Source organism: Plutella xylostella, chromosome 4 (assembly GCF_932276165.1).
Source record: "Plutella xylostella chromosome 4, ilPluXylo3.1, whole genome shotgun sequence".
Classification (NCBI taxonomy): Eukaryota; Metazoa; Arthropoda; class Insecta; order Lepidoptera; family Plutellidae; genus Plutella; species Plutella xylostella.
This window is the reverse complement of record NC_063984.1, coordinates 2,283,616-2,302,926: the sequence shown is the minus strand read 5'-3', so window position 1 is coordinate 2,302,926 and position 19,311 is coordinate 2,283,616. Positions and strand designations below refer to the sequence as shown.

The window sequence follows — 19,311 nt, the reverse complement described above, 5'->3', positions numbered from 1 at the left end:
TTATTTCACTGTAACTTGGTATGACTGCGAGAATTGAAAATTGAAATACATACAAGATGTGACATGGTTTTCTATGTAAATGAAAATTTGACTCAAACTTTTTAGTGGATGGAGAGATTTCCGATCTTTTTCTCTGCGAACGTAATCCAGAACATTGCAAAACATAAATAGACTCGGCTTGTACAAAGAGTTTCAGCACAAAGCCAAGTACCTTTTTTATTCAGATTTAGAACTCCTTTCGCGCTCAGCGCGATGCGTGGTCACTTTGTGTGACGTCATTGTAGCGTGCCGCGCTGAGCTGCCCTAGGGATGGGATATGTCAATAAAAAATATTTATTTTAACGTTTTATGCATACAATAAATCACAACCCATCACCACTGCTGGTGCACGGATCAACTTCCAATGAAAGAAGCACCAAGCTGGCTTAATGCGGATTGGTGGACCTCAACACAAGGAAGCTTGTGCTGGGAGAGTTGTCAGGAGTGGTCAACCCGACTGTCAGATGTTTTCAAGTTGACCGAAGGCCTCTGACTAGGCTCAACGACTGCTGTCGAAACAGAAACCGAGACCGACGGCTTAATGTGCCGACCAAAGCACGAAAACGCCCAATAAATGATATGATTATAAATGTATAATATAGGTAATAATAACAAAACAAGAGAGCCCATACGTACATTATAAGCGCATCTCCCATCCCTACGCCATTCTATGAATACGGAGACTTTTCCACTGATCGGATTACGGCTTCTATATGCTTATGAGTCTTTTGTGAAGTATTTTCGTTATTGTGGAGTTAATCGCGACGATTCTGGGTCCTTTGAGAGGGTTACAAACGGCCCCACAATAGGGTGGTTAGTGAAAAATATATTGATAGCGTTTCAAGTGTTATTTGGACACATTTGTTGCTTTTACACACAGTATGTGTAATAAAGAAACGCTATGGCTACCCTTCATGCTACTCTGGAAAGTACAGATATATCTATCTGAGAGATTTTATTTATTGGCTGGTAGAAAATGCTCTTAGCGTTAAGCCCTCCTTTTGTACATTTTTTTTTTTATATTTGTGCAATAAAGAATAAAGAATTAAATAAATAAATAAATATTTATTTATACTTTCACAACAAGTTTTATAATAATAAATATGATAGGTTTTGCTCACGTGAGTACGCCCAAGGCTGGGCGTGGGCCTCGATGCTTGAGAAATCTAATCTTGAGATTCACACACAAAATTCACTTGTCCGTTAATAATTATAATAATGAAATATGAAAAAATATAATGCCTAATAGCAGGTGATATTTAACCGATATTTCTCAAATTCACAATAAAATTACCTATTCCGATAATCGCTACCGCGCCGAATAACGAGAGCTTAACAACCAGACGAAGGCTGACAACGACTGACTTATTGTCAAAGTAAAAGTAACCTACCCACATACAAATATTAAAGATGTTCGACCGGTATCGAATAACAAGCATAGAATTTACATAACATAATTATAATTATACTTACACATAGGTAAAAAATTAGCGGTCTTATTGCGTAAAGCTATTTTTCCAAGACAACCCTTGGGTGGAAGGATATTTATGATCAAATAGGGTAAGTATAATATTTTACTACTACGCATTTCGTTTACCAAGACTATAAAGAAACCATTGTTCTTCTTAGCGTGTCGGTGTCAATGACTAGAGCTGGTCTAGGGATTGTCACCGTGGTATAAGGATTAGCCATTCTGATTATTGTCAATCGCTGAATTCCCATGGTGCACCGGACGTATCTATAAAGGCGTACAGATGATGTGACAGTCGGGGCGGCTTCTTTCATGCATCCCAATTAAAATACGATTTTCTTCTACCTATTTATTTATTTATTTATACACATTAATGTACACATACAAAAGCAAACATAAAAGAGAACAGTTACAAATAAAAAAACACAAACGTATACAAAAGCGGGCTTATTGCCAAAAAGCAATTTCTTCCAGCCAACCTATACCTAACCTATTTAGGTACATTGAAATATACGGAATTATTTATACTTTAAAATCCAATGCTATTTTATGAAAACCGAATCTAAAGTTCAAAAGTTATCTCGAAGTAAGTATAGTAGCAATAGATCATAGATTTAAGTAAAGTGGGTAATCCAAATTACAGTTTGTTATGTTGCGTTATTGTATTATAATTATGTATCTACATCACATGTGCCGACCACCCTGTATAAAGAATAATATGGTACCCAGCGTTTTATACTTTTACTACAATGGCTGATGCATTTTTAGTGCAACAAAACTGCAAGCCCCTTAGCCACCTTGATGTTAGTTCCCATTTATTGCGTTGTGCCCGCGCTCCGGAAATAAGCTGCTTTGTGACACTTCGCTATCGGATCGACAACCGCTTCCGCCGCCAACATTGTCACTGTAAATAAAACTTATCGCTCTTTCTTTATGGTCGTGATTTGTTTTTTTTTGTTCGATGTTTGAATTTAGGCGCGCCAACAATGGAACGGTTGAATTATTTTTTAACGTTTTTAGTTTTTATTTTGTTATCGACCGTGCGCGTTTTAACTTTGACTAGTGTTGCGAGTGAATCTATCCTTTATCACTATAACCAACTCACTTACTTCTTACCAAATCGGCAACAATGCAAACAGAGAATGTTACATCATCTCGTCATAACAAACAGTCGCGCTTTTGACTCTCGGGTGTCATGGCGGCGGCTCGGCATAATGGCAATTTTTCGTATACAGCCGAATTGAATGCGATGAATGCGAGATGCCGCGTAAACGGGCTGCTACGTGCAAATTTGAGGCCTTTGTGAGCGCCGGTGGCGTGCGTGACCCGCATCGCAGGACTTCAATCATTGCGATTTCTGAACGACACCCCGCTTGCACACTTGCGATTAGTCGCAGTCGCAATTTCGTATTTTGAGTTTGTGATTACACACCAGATTTCAACAACCTAGTAAAACAAATAAAACAAGCTAAAACAACGAGTAAGTTCAGATATATTTTATTTCTATCATTAATAAGTGAATTTGTTCTTGAGAATATTTTTATAACTAAGCGTTTAACTGCGTTGCTACCAATGGTATGGGCTCTTTTGTTTTGTTAGTTACATGTTTATAATAAATACAAAATACATTAAAGTCCTACTGAGAAATAAATACTTAACACAGAAACTTTTAAATTTTTTAATAATAATTATTATGCCTACGAGCTTTGGTGCTACGAGCTACGCCGTAGCACTTCGTAGCCTTTCACTTTCCCGAAACCGTAAACAATAATCTCAAGAAGTACTTTTCCATAAATTTTTCAATCGCAAAGTTTAGTCGCAGGTGTGGTTCCATCCCGGTCGGGTTATTTGTTTGTGTCGCCGGGAGCGCCGTCGCGATGGACCCTGAATGAGAATGAAAGGGTTGCTGCCGTTTTGATTTGAATACTACTTTGTGATTTGATCGTTTCTTTTGGGGAGGGAAAGGGGGGGGAGAGGAGACTGGGGCTTGGGAGGTTCTTGTTTTTGTGAAACTGAGAAGTGTAAGGTTATTTGGTGATAAGTAACGAGTGTTTCTTGATCTCCATGGTAATGAAGTTGGATCATTAGGTACACTACGACGGATTTGTAAGTTGTTCGTAGAAATTGTATAGCGGCTATGTTAAGTACCTACTAGCCGTTTACCTAAACAAAAAATACATTTGGAATATAAAGAAAGGGTGGATTTAAAAATCCGATCATCTATCTTCCAATTCGTACAAAATGGGCAGATACACCTTTCATACGGCATTTATTTGGTACAATACACCGGGTCAGCGATTGAAATTGGCCTATTGCAGTCACCGCCCCGGCCGCGTCCGGAGCACCTACTGTGACTTCACAACTAAGATTCTATAGTTGCAATACTGGTATTTAAAAGTTTTCTATACTTACCCAGTTTTGTCTTAGATTAGTGCTGATAATTATTATCCTAAATGGAATCATAAAAAAGTTTATAGTCTTTACAGTAATGTTTCGAAAATAAAAAAATAGTAGGTCAAATAATAGTAATATAAAGTGCGACATAGTATACAGAAGGTTCTTTAAATCATTTTCACACTTGCCACCTATTCGATCTTCATATTTTGTCTTCGTGGAACCAGAGTTAGTCCCCTAGCAGTTATAAAGCTCAGCTCAAAATGACGGTGGTTCATACCATTCGGCCATCACCGTATGTCTTCCCTGAAAGCGATCACCACTTGTATATGCATAGTATTACATAGAGGGGAATTCATGGAATCCCTTACTTTACTCCCCACCGAATCACTGCGGTCGGCCTTAGTGGTCAGCAGATATGAATATTTTACACTTTTCACAGTAAGGAGACCTATACCTAAACAGAAGTATCAAAAGACTTTCAGTGGGTTTTCTTCTCGTCTATTAAGCATTTTGAATTTCAGACATTGTATTTGAACAAATTAATAACGACATTTTTTTCTGAGTCGTCGTAACTATACGTTGCTGGAATCAGTATTTTTTTCCGCTCTATAATTTTCGCTTTTCCAGTGTCGATATAGATCCAATCTACTCATAGATAGCTTATAAATTCAATACCTACTATGTATAGTTATAATATCTAAACCAAATTGTAACAAACTAATTCTTTCCGAACAGCAAAACCTACTCCAATACCCAACAAAAACACGGCTCGAACAAAACAGAACATGTGCAGTGCTCTTCACATCACCCCGTCCATTCAACATACGCCGTCCCTCCCCACAGCATTTTCCAACCTAATATCATCCCTAATATTACCAGTTAAGAGCCAGCGAAACCAAATCCGGGGGACACTAGGCTAGGTAGTGAAATTGATGTAGTGTTTATGCACTGATAATTGAACGGGAGCAAATTAAATTGTAGCTCACCCCAGATTTTTACGAGAATTCACGATTGGAAGCGTTTTGTAGTGGCATCGCTTCATTTGAGGTTAGGGTGTGTTCTAGAGTTGGAGATTGTTTCTGATGTTTTGTTTTTCAAGGGTGTTAAATGCAAAGTCCATAGATTATTGTTTGTTTTGTTTTCGCAGCAAGATAGCTGTCGCGTGTCTGGTTAATTAATTAAAAGGTCATGTTTTCTGTATAGGTGGGTTTCTCGCTTAAACAGAGTGTTTTTTTTTTTCTTTAATAGCCTGATTTGTGTCACACTGAGATGGCGGGACGATTTGGACAAGTTCCTACCTGAGTGGTCCGAAGTGGCGGAGGATCGCGATCGTTGGACCAAATATAAGGAGGCCTTTGCCCAGCAGTGAGTGGTTTATTATTAGTGTATTTCATTAAATTGCTCAGTATTTCAGCAGGTAAGTGCTGACATACTGAGACATGAGATGCTGGCGGGTACAGCACAGTGATAAAATTCCGACCTGTAGTTATTTTTTTTCAATATATTGGTATTCTAGGGAGTGAAGCTTAATAAGGCATGGTAATATCATTTTTTTCATTGGTTCTCTCCCGTAACTCTAGATACTGAATAAGGTGGGAACTATTTTATTTTTGCCGAAATATTTCAGCACAACGTGTTATGGGAGAAGTTTCAGTTTCTCATGAATTCAAGTTTAAAATAAAGGGTCTTGGTAGACAGACAGATAGTCAAAAGTGATCCTGTAATGGTTCCGTTTTTACCTCTTGAGGAACAGACTGCGGAACCCTTAAAAATAGGGTAACTACATATTGTGGTATAAAGAAAAGCACTTTATTTCAGTTTTATTATTTAATGTCATTGCATTTCAGAATGATAGTGATATCATTAAAAACTTAGACAATTAATCATTTATAACAGTAAACAAACATATTTGTATAAAGTAACAATAAGTGTACAGTGTATTAAAACAATTAAAAGAAATAAAACTATATAATGTAGTTAGCCTAAAAGAGGTTGCAAAAGAAATAATAGTACTTACCTAGCAGTAGATAGTGAAGAATATTTAAATTTAAATGTCAATGTGTGCTTACTCAAAAAACTTCAATAAAAGTAGGTACATTAACAATTAAAATCAATGGACAGCTAAATTATTACTTATCCTAACTAATATTATAAATGCGAAAGTAACTGTGTCTGTCTGTCTTTCTGTCTGTCTGTCTGTTACTCTTTCACGCCAAAACTACTGAACGGATTTGAATGAAATTTGGTATACATACGGTCTAGACCCTGGGAAAGAACATAGGCTACTTTTTATCCCGAAATTCCCACGGGAAAACTTTTTAAGGCGAAGCGAAGCGCGTGGGAACAGCTAGTAACAAAATAAAACTATTAGGAGTAAGGTGTAAGTATGTAAAAATAACAGCTGACAAACGAACACTAAGGTGTAAGTATGTACAAATAGGTGACGTATTTCAATCCATAGTTTAATGTAAACAGTTCTAACAATAACCATACAAAAAATAATTAACAAAATACTCGTAAATGCACATAAAGTAAAAAATGTAAATGTAAGTATAGTTAATGAATAATTGTCATACAACGCTCTCTTATTTATTATAGTAAGTAGTATCCTTGTTATGATAAATAAATGCGTACATTATTGTGTCTACTAAGTATATAATATTATTTTTTATTCTATTATTTACATTGATATGATAAACCATGATAAACTTCCTAACTTTACGAAGTATTTATTCTGGGATAAGGTAGAATGGGCATTGTTTAATAATATACAGTGTGATTTAAAAGAACTGCTAAATAGGCGATGGCTCAGGTCACCATTCTGAACAACTTTTGTTATTTTGAATTTTCAAGTTTAGACGGACCCCATTATGTCTTCAAATCCACCATTTTAAAGGAAACGTAAGTAAAATAGTACAGTAGTGCATACCTGTTTAAATAGGTCAGTAATATATTATGTAACTCAACTGTGCTAGGTATAATAAGAAGTTATATATTATAACTTCAGTTCTACGAAAGTCTTTTTTACAAATTGACATAGCGTCGTAAGGTCTAGCTACTGTTCAAATAAAAAAGTTTACTAAACATTCAGTGCTATCAACAATAAATTGTACACGCTCTAACATTTTACATGATATGTTATTCTAGCCGAGATATCCATCACAATAAACTAAGATACTTATATTTACACATACGTAGATTTACAGTACAGACTTTCAAAAACAAATAGTACCGAGTCCTCTATTACTGGAAAGATTTTACATTGCCTTGCCTATAATATATTGCACTAATATAATATCAAGCACGTAAGTAACCTAACCAACACCAAATTCACCCCTTGAAAAATCCCAAACAATCAGTCTTCACCAACACTTCCTATCCTTTCTCCATCACACACTGTCAGGTAAGCTCAGTCTACTACTGTAGCTGTCCTTCACTTCCTACCTTTTCCCCCACTCGTGCTATTTCCCTCACACACTGTCAGGCGAGCTGGTTTCCCTCTCGGTAGTGGAAGTCGAGGGTCGCTCCCAATGCTGGGGCCAAGCCCGGGCCGGGAGCGGCACTGGTCTTCATATAACATGCTGGGGCGGCTCCTCATCGCTCTTCATGAGGACGTAGGCCACAGGCCTCTTGACGTCGGACGCCGGAGGGGGTGAGGGGCTGCGGCGCGGGGGACACCCGCAGGGGGATAAGGCGCCCCCGTAGAGAGCGCTGCTGTATAGAGCTCCACCGTATAATGCCTGAAAGGTTTGAGAGGATAAGAAAACGGAACTATTTTGACGAAACCCAGTACCAACTGAAAGTGGGTTAAAGGTAAGCGTCCACCATTCAATGGACGCATCGCATTAAGATTTTTTTGCATAAAAATAAATTCACACAAGTGCGTCCATTTCATCGGCATTACCGAAACCGTTTTTCCGCACATTTATGGCAATCCGATTGGTGCGATACGTACGATACCGATAGGTGGATGCTTACGAGTGCTACTTAGAGTACATTTCGGAAAATTTAGGTACAAGGTACAAAAGTGTATAGTTACTTATGCAGCTGACCGTACATAGAGCGCTGAAAAATTCGCATACAACAACACTTCCAATCATCTTCCTTAACCTTTTGCGTCCCGTAGTCGCGCGAAACACAATAGATATTGTGCCTGATTCTACAGAATTCAACCAGTTTAGTCTACTGGGTTGTCGCATCCTAGCCGTTTCTCCATATATTTATGAAAGACCGTTATATTCCGATACGTACAATAGCGATACTAAACCTTTACTTCATTGGAAGGAAACCCGTGCCCCAGCGGTGGGGACGTGATGATGATGACAATACCGATAGGTGGAGCGCATACCTTAAGAGTGCTACTAGATTCTGGAAAATAGACATAGAGGGCTGCAACATTCGCATATGACAGCTAACACTCCCGATCATCTTGCTTAAATCTACATACTTACCTTTTGTAACTTAATTTTTCCTACCTTTGTGGTTGTCTGGAGGAGAATACCTTTAGTAAAATAAGGCTGGCGATTGTGCTATTTATCTTCTGTTCCGTGTATCCGACTCCTGTTTGTGAGCAATAAAGAATATTCTTTATCTCCATACCTGTAAATGTGCGAGCTCAGCGGCCAGTTTCCCGTCGTCGTGGGGCAGCTTGAACGGGTAGAAGGGGTAGGGCAGCGGCGGGAACAGCGCGCGCGACAGCTCCGGCTTGTCGCCGCCTAGCAGGTGGTGGGGGATCTGTGGAGGTAGTGTTTGTTGAATAGCTGTTGGTGTACGACATGGGGTACACGCAAGGCGAGATACAAGACGGGAGTTAATTATCAGTCAGTACCTATGTAATCATCCACTGCGTCTAAAAGTGGTACAGAAAACTGAAAGGGGTGACTTAGGGGGTCATTCTGGACAATTTTTGTTTTACGACGTGTGAAATTCTTTTTTTTTTCAATTTATAAAGGCTTTAGAATTTTATTAATTACGCGACTTTTACTATCGGGTGTTGGATGTTTGTGTTTTGTTTTACATGATCATAAGATGATGGCTCTGTATTTAACTACCTGCATCTGCGAGTGCACGGGGTGCGGCCCGGCCGGCTGCATCAGCCGCGGCACGGGCGCCATGAGCCCGCTGATGTTGAACCCGAACTTGGGCTCCTTCTTCACCAGCGCCTTGGGCTTCCGTCGCGGCCGGTACTTGTAGTCCGGATGCTCCTTCATGTGGAGGGCTCTGGGAAGGAAAAGATGGGTTAGGGCCACGGGCTGGATTTCCATACAAAACTTTAAATATAGTTTAACAAGTGTGTAAAACAAAATATGATAGATTTTCAGGTGTTTGATAGTTTTTAACTTCTGTTAAAAACTGTCTAAGTTTTTGTGGTAGGAACCTACGAACCTACTGTGTTACTATAAAAAAAACTTGTTCAATTTGTGGCGCACCCTAGACAGTCAGTCTGGAGATAGTCTGACCGGCTAATCCTTTCGTTTGCGCTCTATTGTTTTCACTGACAAGCAGTCAAAGCGATGCAAAAGGCAAACAAAGCGGAAACGTGTAATATCGTCAACATTTTAAAAAATAAAACTGAATTAGACATGTGGCTTTTGTACTATAGAAATTGTAGGCAAAGCAGAGTTTTCGTGCAATGTTACGTGATAAAATATTTAGGTTACCTACAGAATAATATTTTATTTGAAATGGAAAACATATGATTGCAAAACAAAACTTGAAACTTTTCCTTATGATTTTTATAGAAGTGGGTACGTGAAAAATAAAGTTTTTGTTCATAACAGCTCATGCTCATTGTTTAGCATTCTGTAACTCAGAATTTGCGAACAAAAGAGCTACAATGAAACGCGCCGGAGGGCAAATAGCAAAATAACATTATTATTTATGCAATAAAGCTGACAATTGTTAGCGACGCGCGCCTCTCTTAAAACAACAATGTCGACTCAACAATGCGCGGATTATTGCATTGTCCGTGTCACAATCGGGTGTTAATTTATACCCAGCACTAAACGGCAGAACTGTCCAACACAAATGCACTCTTAAACTATAGGCATACAGATTGTTGTTCAACGTTGCGCGCGGCAGTTGCAGCGTTTAGTGATGTGCGTAGAGTTCGATTTTGCGATAGAATCGAGCGATTGTCAGCGAGTCGTGTGTAATTATTCGAGTGGACGGGGGTCGGTCAGTCGGCGATAGTAAGCTGGTGGCACGTTTGTGGAGACTGTTTGTATCGATGATTGCTACTGATGATTGCGTTGTATTGTAATTTTGCGGTTTTTAATCTATGCAGATGACACTGGTTTAATGATTGTCATTAAAAGTTTTAAGCGTAGGTATGCCTGCTTGAACAAAGTAGGAGGATAATAATCGTGTGTCTCTACTGTCGTACACAGCGATATTTATCCGTACCTATGGAATTAAAATTCCGTGTAAAAATAGATGATGATGATGATCATAACGAAGTATCTAGCCATTAGATGAGAGTTCCCATCACTAGGAAAAATCTTTGTCTATAGTATACAGAAGCGAAACGAAGAAATTTAATACTTAAACTGTAAAATCGTAGTGTCAGAAGCAGAAGTGAATCAGTTTGAATCTTTGAATACTTATCAAGATACATTGTTTCCATTAACCATATAAGAAACAGATTAGGTAATTCGGGACGTTAGGGTACATATTTATGGTAGACATTTTGAAACTTAAAATGTCTCTGGAATAAAGTCTTAATAAATAAAAAAATATATAAGTAAACTAGTTAAGTACAAGAAAAATTAAAATCGATAGTTACATCACTTTTCGACAATCGAACTCCAAGAGCCAAGTTCAATGACCGAACTATCATTCCCAAAACGATATCGCAATGCTGGCCATCAATACAAACAAAGATAACAGAAAAAGAAAAATATCATAATGCCGCGAAGAAAAAACCGAAAGAGAAAAAAACCAAACGTCAATGATAAAGATTCGATAAAGTCGGTTTTTTCGTGTTGTATTTTTGTTACCTAATCGAAATTGTATCAATATTGGATTGTCCTTATAGTATGAACGATCGATGGTTCTATACGTTTGTGTCAACACTGGCTGATATTGGTAACTTTTATGAACTACTGAATGTTATTGTGTTGTGGAAAGAATTTTATTCTTTTTTTATTGTTGATTATGTTAAGTTGAGCATTTTATCGTTATTTTAGTCGTAGGAAGGACATTGGATTTTTGTCACATCCTATTTAGCAGAATCAATCAGACCTTACCTATTTATAAACTGAAGTACCGAAGGTATAACCCGTTTATTTATTTTTAAAAGCCAAAAAATCCCTTGATATACTTAAGTCATCTTACTCAAAAAATATATCAACTAGAAGCATGTAGACAAGGCATCAATTAAGTAATTACTAAGTACGTATGTTTCTAAAAATTTATGCCTCAAAGTCACAGACAGATGCACTTCAAAATTATAATACACTTTTATAGCTTGTTACAAAGTTTAAGTTGAGCTTCTCAATCATTCGTAGGTAAACGTCCACCTTTCATAGCATTCAGTATTCTTTGTATAGAAATTCACACAAGTGCGTCCACTTCATCGGCATTGCCGACGCCGTTTCTCGATACATTTATGACAATCCGTTACGCACGTCACGATACCGATAGGACGCTTACCTTAAAGATGCTACAATAACGTCCCCATATTGAATAGTTAAACACAAGACGATAAAAACTATATCAAAGCAAACATAGGTGCGCCTTTTTGTCCATTGTACGATAACGCGAGACGGGTAGGCGAGTAAACAAACAGTCACGTTTGCCTTAAATTCATACTTGGTATACCTACTTAAGTTTTGATAAAGTTATTGTGTACTATTTATCTATGTAGAGTCTAGTTTGCAGCGGGTTATAGGTGATAGTTTTTTTTTTCTTGAATTGGTAGCCATGAATGAATGAAGAAGAACAAGCAAATCAGTGTCAGACAGTGTTACAAAAAATAATTATTGTTGCCCTAAAAGGTTTTTTGCGCTGGCACTTGTTTTTGTGGCAAAATTAGTGTTTCGGACTTTACGAGGTAAGGGTGGGTCTCAAATTTCTAAGCCCCACTAAGAAAATGAAAGAAAAGTGGGTCTAAATTTAGTTTGTTAGTGCTAGAGGGAGTAGACCTTCCACTTCTAGGATCATCTTCAATGCTATCATGAACGCGGTTTAAATCATTAACCAGTTCTACGATACGATGGAGCAGACTCCCTGAAAGTCTTCACCATAAATATTGATGGATGTATTTTGGTGTTAGGACTTTTTTATTAAGGTACTTAATGACCGCACGATGTAAAAATTTCTTCATTATTGAAATTCGCATGAAAATGCTTCAAGCAAAATAATCAAAGAAAATCTGTATTGCGTAGTATTGGAATGAAACTCCGCACAATAAATTGATTTGAGACGTATTTTTAAAAGGTACAGTAGAATAAAAAATATGTCACAGCTTCTTGTAGGCTAGGACACGAACATTTGGACCATCCTACACATTTATCAATTTATAAAGCAGATTAAAACCCTAAAACATTACGACAAAGACGATTGAAATATAGAGGCACCCTTTATTTATTTTCTAACAACGTATACTCTATACCTAATGGTAAAAAAATCATATTATCAATGTTCAAATAAAGTCATACAATAACACATAGAACCATGAGAATGCGACCTATTCATAAGCAAGGTTTTCTAGAGGTCGATACAACACAAAATTTGCTTGGAGCAAATAGAATTGATAAGGATGGTAGGGGATATGGCTTTTGAGAATCACTTGTGAAGGGAATATCTTCGTACTGTAGAAGCGTTACTTGGGCGTAGATAAAATGCAACATATTAACTTATTATCTTTACTACATTAGTAGGTAATACGAGTAGCACACACCATTTCAAGTGACGAATCGGCTGTACCATATGCTGGGTGTTGCAAAATTGGTACACAATGCTGAAAGGGGATGATTTAGCTCGTCATCGTCAACAACGCTTAAAATTTCAACGCGTTAACTGTTTTTTATAATATTTACGCGTTTGAATCAGTCCATTTGATGCGCTTTTGCGTGTCTATCCTCTAAATATAAACTCTAAAAAAATATTATGTAACAAAAATACTTCGATAAATCTGTAAAACGATCGCCAGTGCAACTAATAACGTTGATTGATATCACGAGCACTCGTGTGCCCAATAAAAGGGAATTTCGCGCATTATTGAATGGAACGCGCACGATTGAGAGATAAACGTTATAATCAGCACCCACGGCCGTGCGCTTTCGTTCAACCCTTGCATCTGTGCGCATTGGAACTATTAAGAGCTGACTGGTGCAATCAATAAGTATTTAGGTGATGTGTTTGTTTTAGGTTTGATAAGCGATGTCTACTGTCAGGATATAGTAGTTAATTACTTTAAAATATCTACTGAAATTCTTATGATTGCACACACGGTTATCCGACCCAAAATAGGCCGATCCTGTAATATGACCCCCTTATTCATAGAGAAGTTAGAGAACGTTTTAACTAATAAACTGTTTTGTCCCTATCCGATAAAGAACAATTTGTTCTTTGACAGAGAGGGACAAAACAGTTTATTAGTTAAAACCTCTTGTAACTTTTCTATGAATAAGGGGGTGAGTATCGGACAGCTGAATACATATATAGATACATATTAACCGAATCGAACACGGGACACTAACCACTAAAATATTTGCAGTAGGTCCTACATCAAATATCCTAACCTAACCATAAACTCCAAGGCTTAAACTCAAAACAAAACACAAACCCATCAACGCTGTATCGTCGCAAAACAAAGCATACGCCTTACAGCGCCTCATTTCTCATAACCATAAACAAACAACAGCTCTATATACGTACCAATCTGCACAGAGAGGACTAGACAGTCGACGCAAGACATAAGCTTATTTTTATAGCTCTGGGGCGAAGCGATAAGGTACAGTGGGGAGCAACCCGCCCCTACAATGGAGCCACAATGCGATCTAATTGTTTCGCGTCAAAATAGGGTCGGAAAAGGTGGTTACAGTTTAAAATTGTATTTGTTTTTGAATTGTCACGGTCACTGATGCGGTTGCGAAAGAGATTTGTGCAATGGTTTTTTATCATTATTAATTTGTATGTTTTAATTTGTTGATTTTGTATTGCTTTATTATCTTTTTACATTTATGACTTTGTTCATTGGCACAGTGTTGTTATTAGGTTGAACTGTTGAACACACAAACAGATTGACCGTAAACAAAATGCAGACAGTTTTTTCCTTTATTTTTGTATGTTATACACCATCGTGTTCGTATATTTTTAATCTAAGATGTATTCTCATCGTTTGTTACTCCTTTCAAACACTGTCAGTCAAAGGAAGCTAAAAAATAATGGAAATGGCGCAACAACTGTGTTTCTGACATGAGAATCTAAACTTTGTTTAAGTAATAATTATTTATCTTCCCATAATGTATGTGAGGGCTGTGAGCTTTTTTGAAAGTTTTGTTTTAAATACTTGAGGGACGATGACATACTTAGGGTGAGGCCCCATTGGCATGATAGGCATGAAGTATGTCATAAATATATGGAAAAGTACGCAGCGACGACGCAACGCACTAATGGCCCTTATAGTACAAGTTTATATGAGATGTAATGATAAACACGAAATATGCACCAAATAACTTTAATTAAATCTATTCTATAACTATTCATGGTGGTCTGTTGACTGGCGGCCTTATTTTAAGTAGCTTTCCTTAGTTTTTTTCTCTAAGTACCTATACCTATTTCTCTACTCCCTTTTCTCACTGCTCAAGACTGTATTTGGATTTGTACCCGAGTAATGGCCAGACGGTAAGAAAGTATCAATTACTAGCTGAGCCCGCGAGCTTCGCTTCGCCTTAAAAGATTTTCCCGTGGGAATTCCGAGATAAAAAGTAGCCTATGTTCTTTCTCAGGGTCTAGACCATATATGTATACCAAATTTCATTCAAATCCGTTTAGTAGTTTTTGCGTGAAAGAGTAACAGACATACACAGTTATTTTCGCATTTATAATATTAGTTAGGATTAGGATTCTATCGAATGACTGAATACGATGATACGGTTTTCTCATACCAGAATACAAAAAATATTATCACTACTTTCTTTGTTTTTTGCACTCTGCTCAGAACTCAACCAAGTGTATTCAATATTTGGAAAGAAGCAACACTCAGTCCTCGGACTTCCTCATTCATTTACTGCCATGCCGGTTACTAGGTATTAACCTTGTAAATACAGGGTGTTGCAAAATTGGTATACTAAGCCGAATCCTACATGTGCAGCATGTTATATCTAAGCCCGAAACTGAAATCAGAATTTGGAAATTCGCCATAAATATTTTTTTTTCCACAGTAAAAGTCACGTGACCAACAAAGTTTCTAAGGAAAATGAAATTTTTTTTTCGCGAATTTTCAAATTCTGATTTCATTTTCGGGCTTAGATATACCATGCTGCACATGTAGGATTCGGCTTAGTATACCAATTTTGCAACACCCTGTATAATATCTAAATTACCGTAAAGACAGCTATATACATTTGTGTTCCTTACTACAATCGAATTTGGCGGAATTTGTTGTGTTAGTCACACACGACATAGAGCCACAACAAAAGATTGATTGAAGTACGTATGTATACACGCACGAAATGTAGATTTTTTCAATATATTTTTTTAACATTTAATTTATAATTTGACTAATTTTTACGCTCTAAGCTCCAATTTCGCCATAGTCGTTATACGTCATCTCCATATATTAAATTCTTGACAGATGTTTCAAAACTCAACCATTAATCCCTGGTTATGTTCTAGCCCACTACGGTGAAATTGATAATATTCTGATGCGCCGCGCCGTTAAATGTACTTCAATATTACAGACAGTCAAGGACTAATTTTGTACTATTGCCACTGGAATTTTTTTACTACCCGTGAGCGTAACTAAGGTCTATACTAAGGTCTTAGAAACAGCGGGCCAAACGGCATCTTAGGACCACCATAAAATAATGTATATTAATATAGTTGTAGGTACACAAAACTCGCTCAAATAACACCTTTATTCGTTAATTAAATAAGAGATTAAATTGGGTGCATCGTGTGAAATCCATCATGATAAGCAGAACACACATCCGGCCCACTGCTGAGTATTTATTCACTCCAGGTGTGTATAAAGAGTGTTTTATTTAGGTTTTAAGCAAGTTAATTTGATTATGCATTATACTGAGAAACTGCTGAGTACTGAAATATTTATTTATTTATTTATTTATTCATAGGAAAACTTACAGCTAAATATTATACATAAGAAATTTCGATTAATAATACATAGCAAAGTTTTCACACATATGTTAGTAAAAATAAGTTCTTATTGAGAAAAAATACAGCTCGCACAAATTATTCGCTCAACAAAACAGATGAGCTAAAAAAGTAGGTAAAAATAAAAGAAGGTTTTTGGATTTAAGATATTATGCAACTTATCACACACTGAAAACCTTTTCTTCTATATGCTGTCAACATCAAAATATCTCATGACGCCAACCATCGCAACTTTTATATTGTTACGGATATAACTTAAATATTATTGTCGCTGATAGAGCTCAAAAGGGACCAGGTGCGTTTTAGTTTTAGCGCATTGGGCAGTCACCGAATGACACTGACCTGCCCGGCTAATAATTCTAATCCCTCTTGCGTGCATTAGTGGGTACTTCCTAAATCACGTGTTTATCACTTTCATTATTTAAGCACAAGCAAATAGCTGCATATTATTATTCAGAGCGTATTTTTAACCACCGACGAAAAAAGGGGGGTGTTAATTATAAAGGAAATGTGCAGTAAACCATTACCTACCACACACTGCTGGGTGTTTGCTGAGCAATCACAGCGTAAACACAAAACTTTTATTTTTTGTCTCATCTAAAACACAAGGATGATAAAAGAACAGGTGAATACAGCCTGCTTTTATAAGGATCTTTAAAGAATATGTTTACCTAATGATAAACCGTGTTTTACGCGTTTGTTAATTAAACACGAGTTTTTGCCAGTTTTTGATAACATTTTATAGCGATTAGAGTTAGTTAAATAGAACAATTAATGGTTTTTTTAAGTTATTTTAGTGATAAGGCGATTCGCCTGTGGCCTAATGCTACACGCTACCCTTTTATATCTAGAGGGTGTTCAGTACCAACCGGGGTGACACCTACCTATATAATGATTTTGGACTTATAAAAGTGAAACCGGAAGTTTTTTTTTTTACTTTTATCTTTTTGTTTTCTGCGCACGTCTAGTTGCTTTGTTCTTCCACTTATGACTTACCACGACGACCAAGATGGCTTATCAGCCATCTAAGAATGCGATGCTATACCACTCGAATCAGCAGGTATGGTACACTGTAACACTGTATTTATCAATTATAATAATACCTGCATGGTAGCATTTATTTGATTTATGTAAGTGGTGGGTCAAAAAATTCCGAACAAATGCGCTATGACCCTTATTACTTCTTGCTTAGTAAGTACGTATGTGTAGATACTGTTACCGAGCAAAATGACATTTTTTTTTTGTCTGAGTGAATGGTTTTAGAGCCACGAAATTTTAAGATAGTTTGATAAAATAGAGTCCTGTGCATCCATTGCACATAAGTTTAATATAAGGGAAACGTTTTAACGCATTAGAAAAAACTTCAGTGTGTAAAACTTACATCTAAATCAAAAATTACTTTTTAGTCAAGGATTTTTCAAAACTTATTAAGTACTTTTTTTAACCCACTTACAGTTTCAGTAGGAAAAAAAATGTGTACAGTGGTACCGTGAAAGCCCGAACTGAAATGAACCTTAGGATTTGACAGTGAACTTAGCAAGTTTCGCCTGTAAAAATCCTGAAATAATATATTTAACTAAAATTATAAGTAAGTAATTTCAGAATCTTTCAGCACTCTGACAGGCAAACCTCAGGTTTTCGTTCCACCAAGGAGAAAGAACCTCCGTAATTAAATCTTACCTTGCTGTTGGTAAGCAGCCGCATCACAAAAATGTTAACAAATTTGTTAATAACGTTTTTTTACTTTACATTACTTTTAAATTCGGTACTATTTTTTGGCATAACCAAGCTTAAAGAAAAATTTACGAATATAAAATAAATACATACTCCACTAACCTCAACCTTTTTGCCTCGTCAATGAAGGGTCGCTTCTCCATCTCGGTCAACAGCTTCCACTCTGCACCCAGACGCTTGGAGATCTCAGAATTGTGCATCTTGGGGTTGTCCTGCGCCATCTTCCTCCGCTGGCCCCGGGACCACACCATGAAGGCGTTCATTGGTCGCTTGATGTGCTCAGCGGGCTGCTTGCCGACCGACATGTCTTTCGACGTTCGATTTATGAAATTTAAAAACTCAATCGTGAAGTCGGTGGCTCCTTTCGGATTTCGAATTGGGAGCAAGAGTTTTTTTTGTTTCAACAGTTTATTAATGTATTTTTTATCGTGCTGTTTGGGACAATAAAATTTATTTTGTTAATTTTAGTTACTAAAAAAGTATTTTTTGCCATATCTTTTCAATAAAAACAAATTGTTATTCACCAAAAACAATCGAGAATTAAAGTTTGATAGTCAAACGGTGAGCTGCAGAATTCCCGCGCGCGTCCGTGAAAAGCTCCGGAAAGCTCAATGCGACGCTTTTCTCGCCAGTGTCATGCTAAACTCTGTTCAATGTCCCCCGTCTGTGCGATCCCCCCTTAAATCTAGCGGGCCAATCAGATTGCGCCGTGGGCGGCCGCTGCCACGCGATTGGCCGAGACGCCGTCAGGCAACAGGTAGCCAGTGCGTTCTTGTTTGCATGTTTATTAGCGAGATTAAATTTCTTTTTAAACCACAATCTCGAGGTTTGAAAAAAGAACGCGGCGGGTTCGTAATCGAATGGCGTTTTCAATTTGAAAAATGAGGATGGAGGTGAGCCCTGATTGAGTTGACGCGAAATGTGAAGCTATACTTAAGTAGACAAGAGTAATTTGCTATCCGCTCTGAATTACAGAGAAATTTCTTTCGCTATTTGCGTCGGGTTTATGGTGAGGTTTATATAGGCGTAAAATTAACATTTACTTGAAGGGGGGGGGGACTTGCGTATACATACCAAAAAAACCTAAACTATGTAAGTCTGGAAGCTTATTGATCATTATAATGTAGTAAAAGCTTGGCTGTGTGATGAAAAAATACACAACTACTTATACAGGATGTAGCAAAAGTGCTATAGTCGAATATTACCGAAAAGGGGTCATACTGAAGGGATATTCCTGAACAACTTTTTTTTACGAAATAATTACTGTTGAGCTTTTTATGAATCAAACACTTTATTGGTCTAGGCACCTACAGTAAAATAAACCACGA

At 37.2% G+C, this 19,311-nt stretch overlaps 1 protein-coding gene across 1 annotated transcript; it reads right to left on the bottom strand.

The window, feature by feature from the left end:
- Window positions 1-6,734: 6,734 nt before the first annotated feature.
- Window positions 6,735-18,625, bottom strand: LOC105393996 (transcription factor Sox-14). Its single transcript, XM_011565833.3, has 4 exons — window positions 18,086-18,625; window positions 8,959-9,127; window positions 8,507-8,641; window positions 6,735-7,647 (listed from the first exon to the last, which is right to left on the bottom strand). The coding sequence occupies exons 1-4, from the start codon at window positions 18,286-18,288 to the stop codon at window positions 7,477-7,479; spliced, it is 678 nt and encodes a 225-aa protein (XP_011564135.1). The 5' UTR covers window positions 18,289-18,625; the 3' UTR covers window positions 6,735-7,476.
- Window positions 18,626-19,311: the final 686 nt, after the last annotated feature.

Coding starts and splice junctions, on each gene's coding strand:
- LOC105393996 (XM_011565833.3), bottom strand. CDS start 18,288: ATGTCGGTCGGCAAGCAGCCCGCTGAGCACATCAAGCGACCAATGAAC. Junction 8,642..8,958: donor CCGTGCACTCGCAGATGCAG/GTAGTTAAATAC, acceptor CTACCTCCACAG/ATCCCCCACCACCTGCTAGG. Junction 7,648..8,506: donor CTGAGCTCGCACATTTACAG/GTATGGAGATAA, acceptor CAAACCTTTCAG/GCATTATACGGTGGAGCTCT.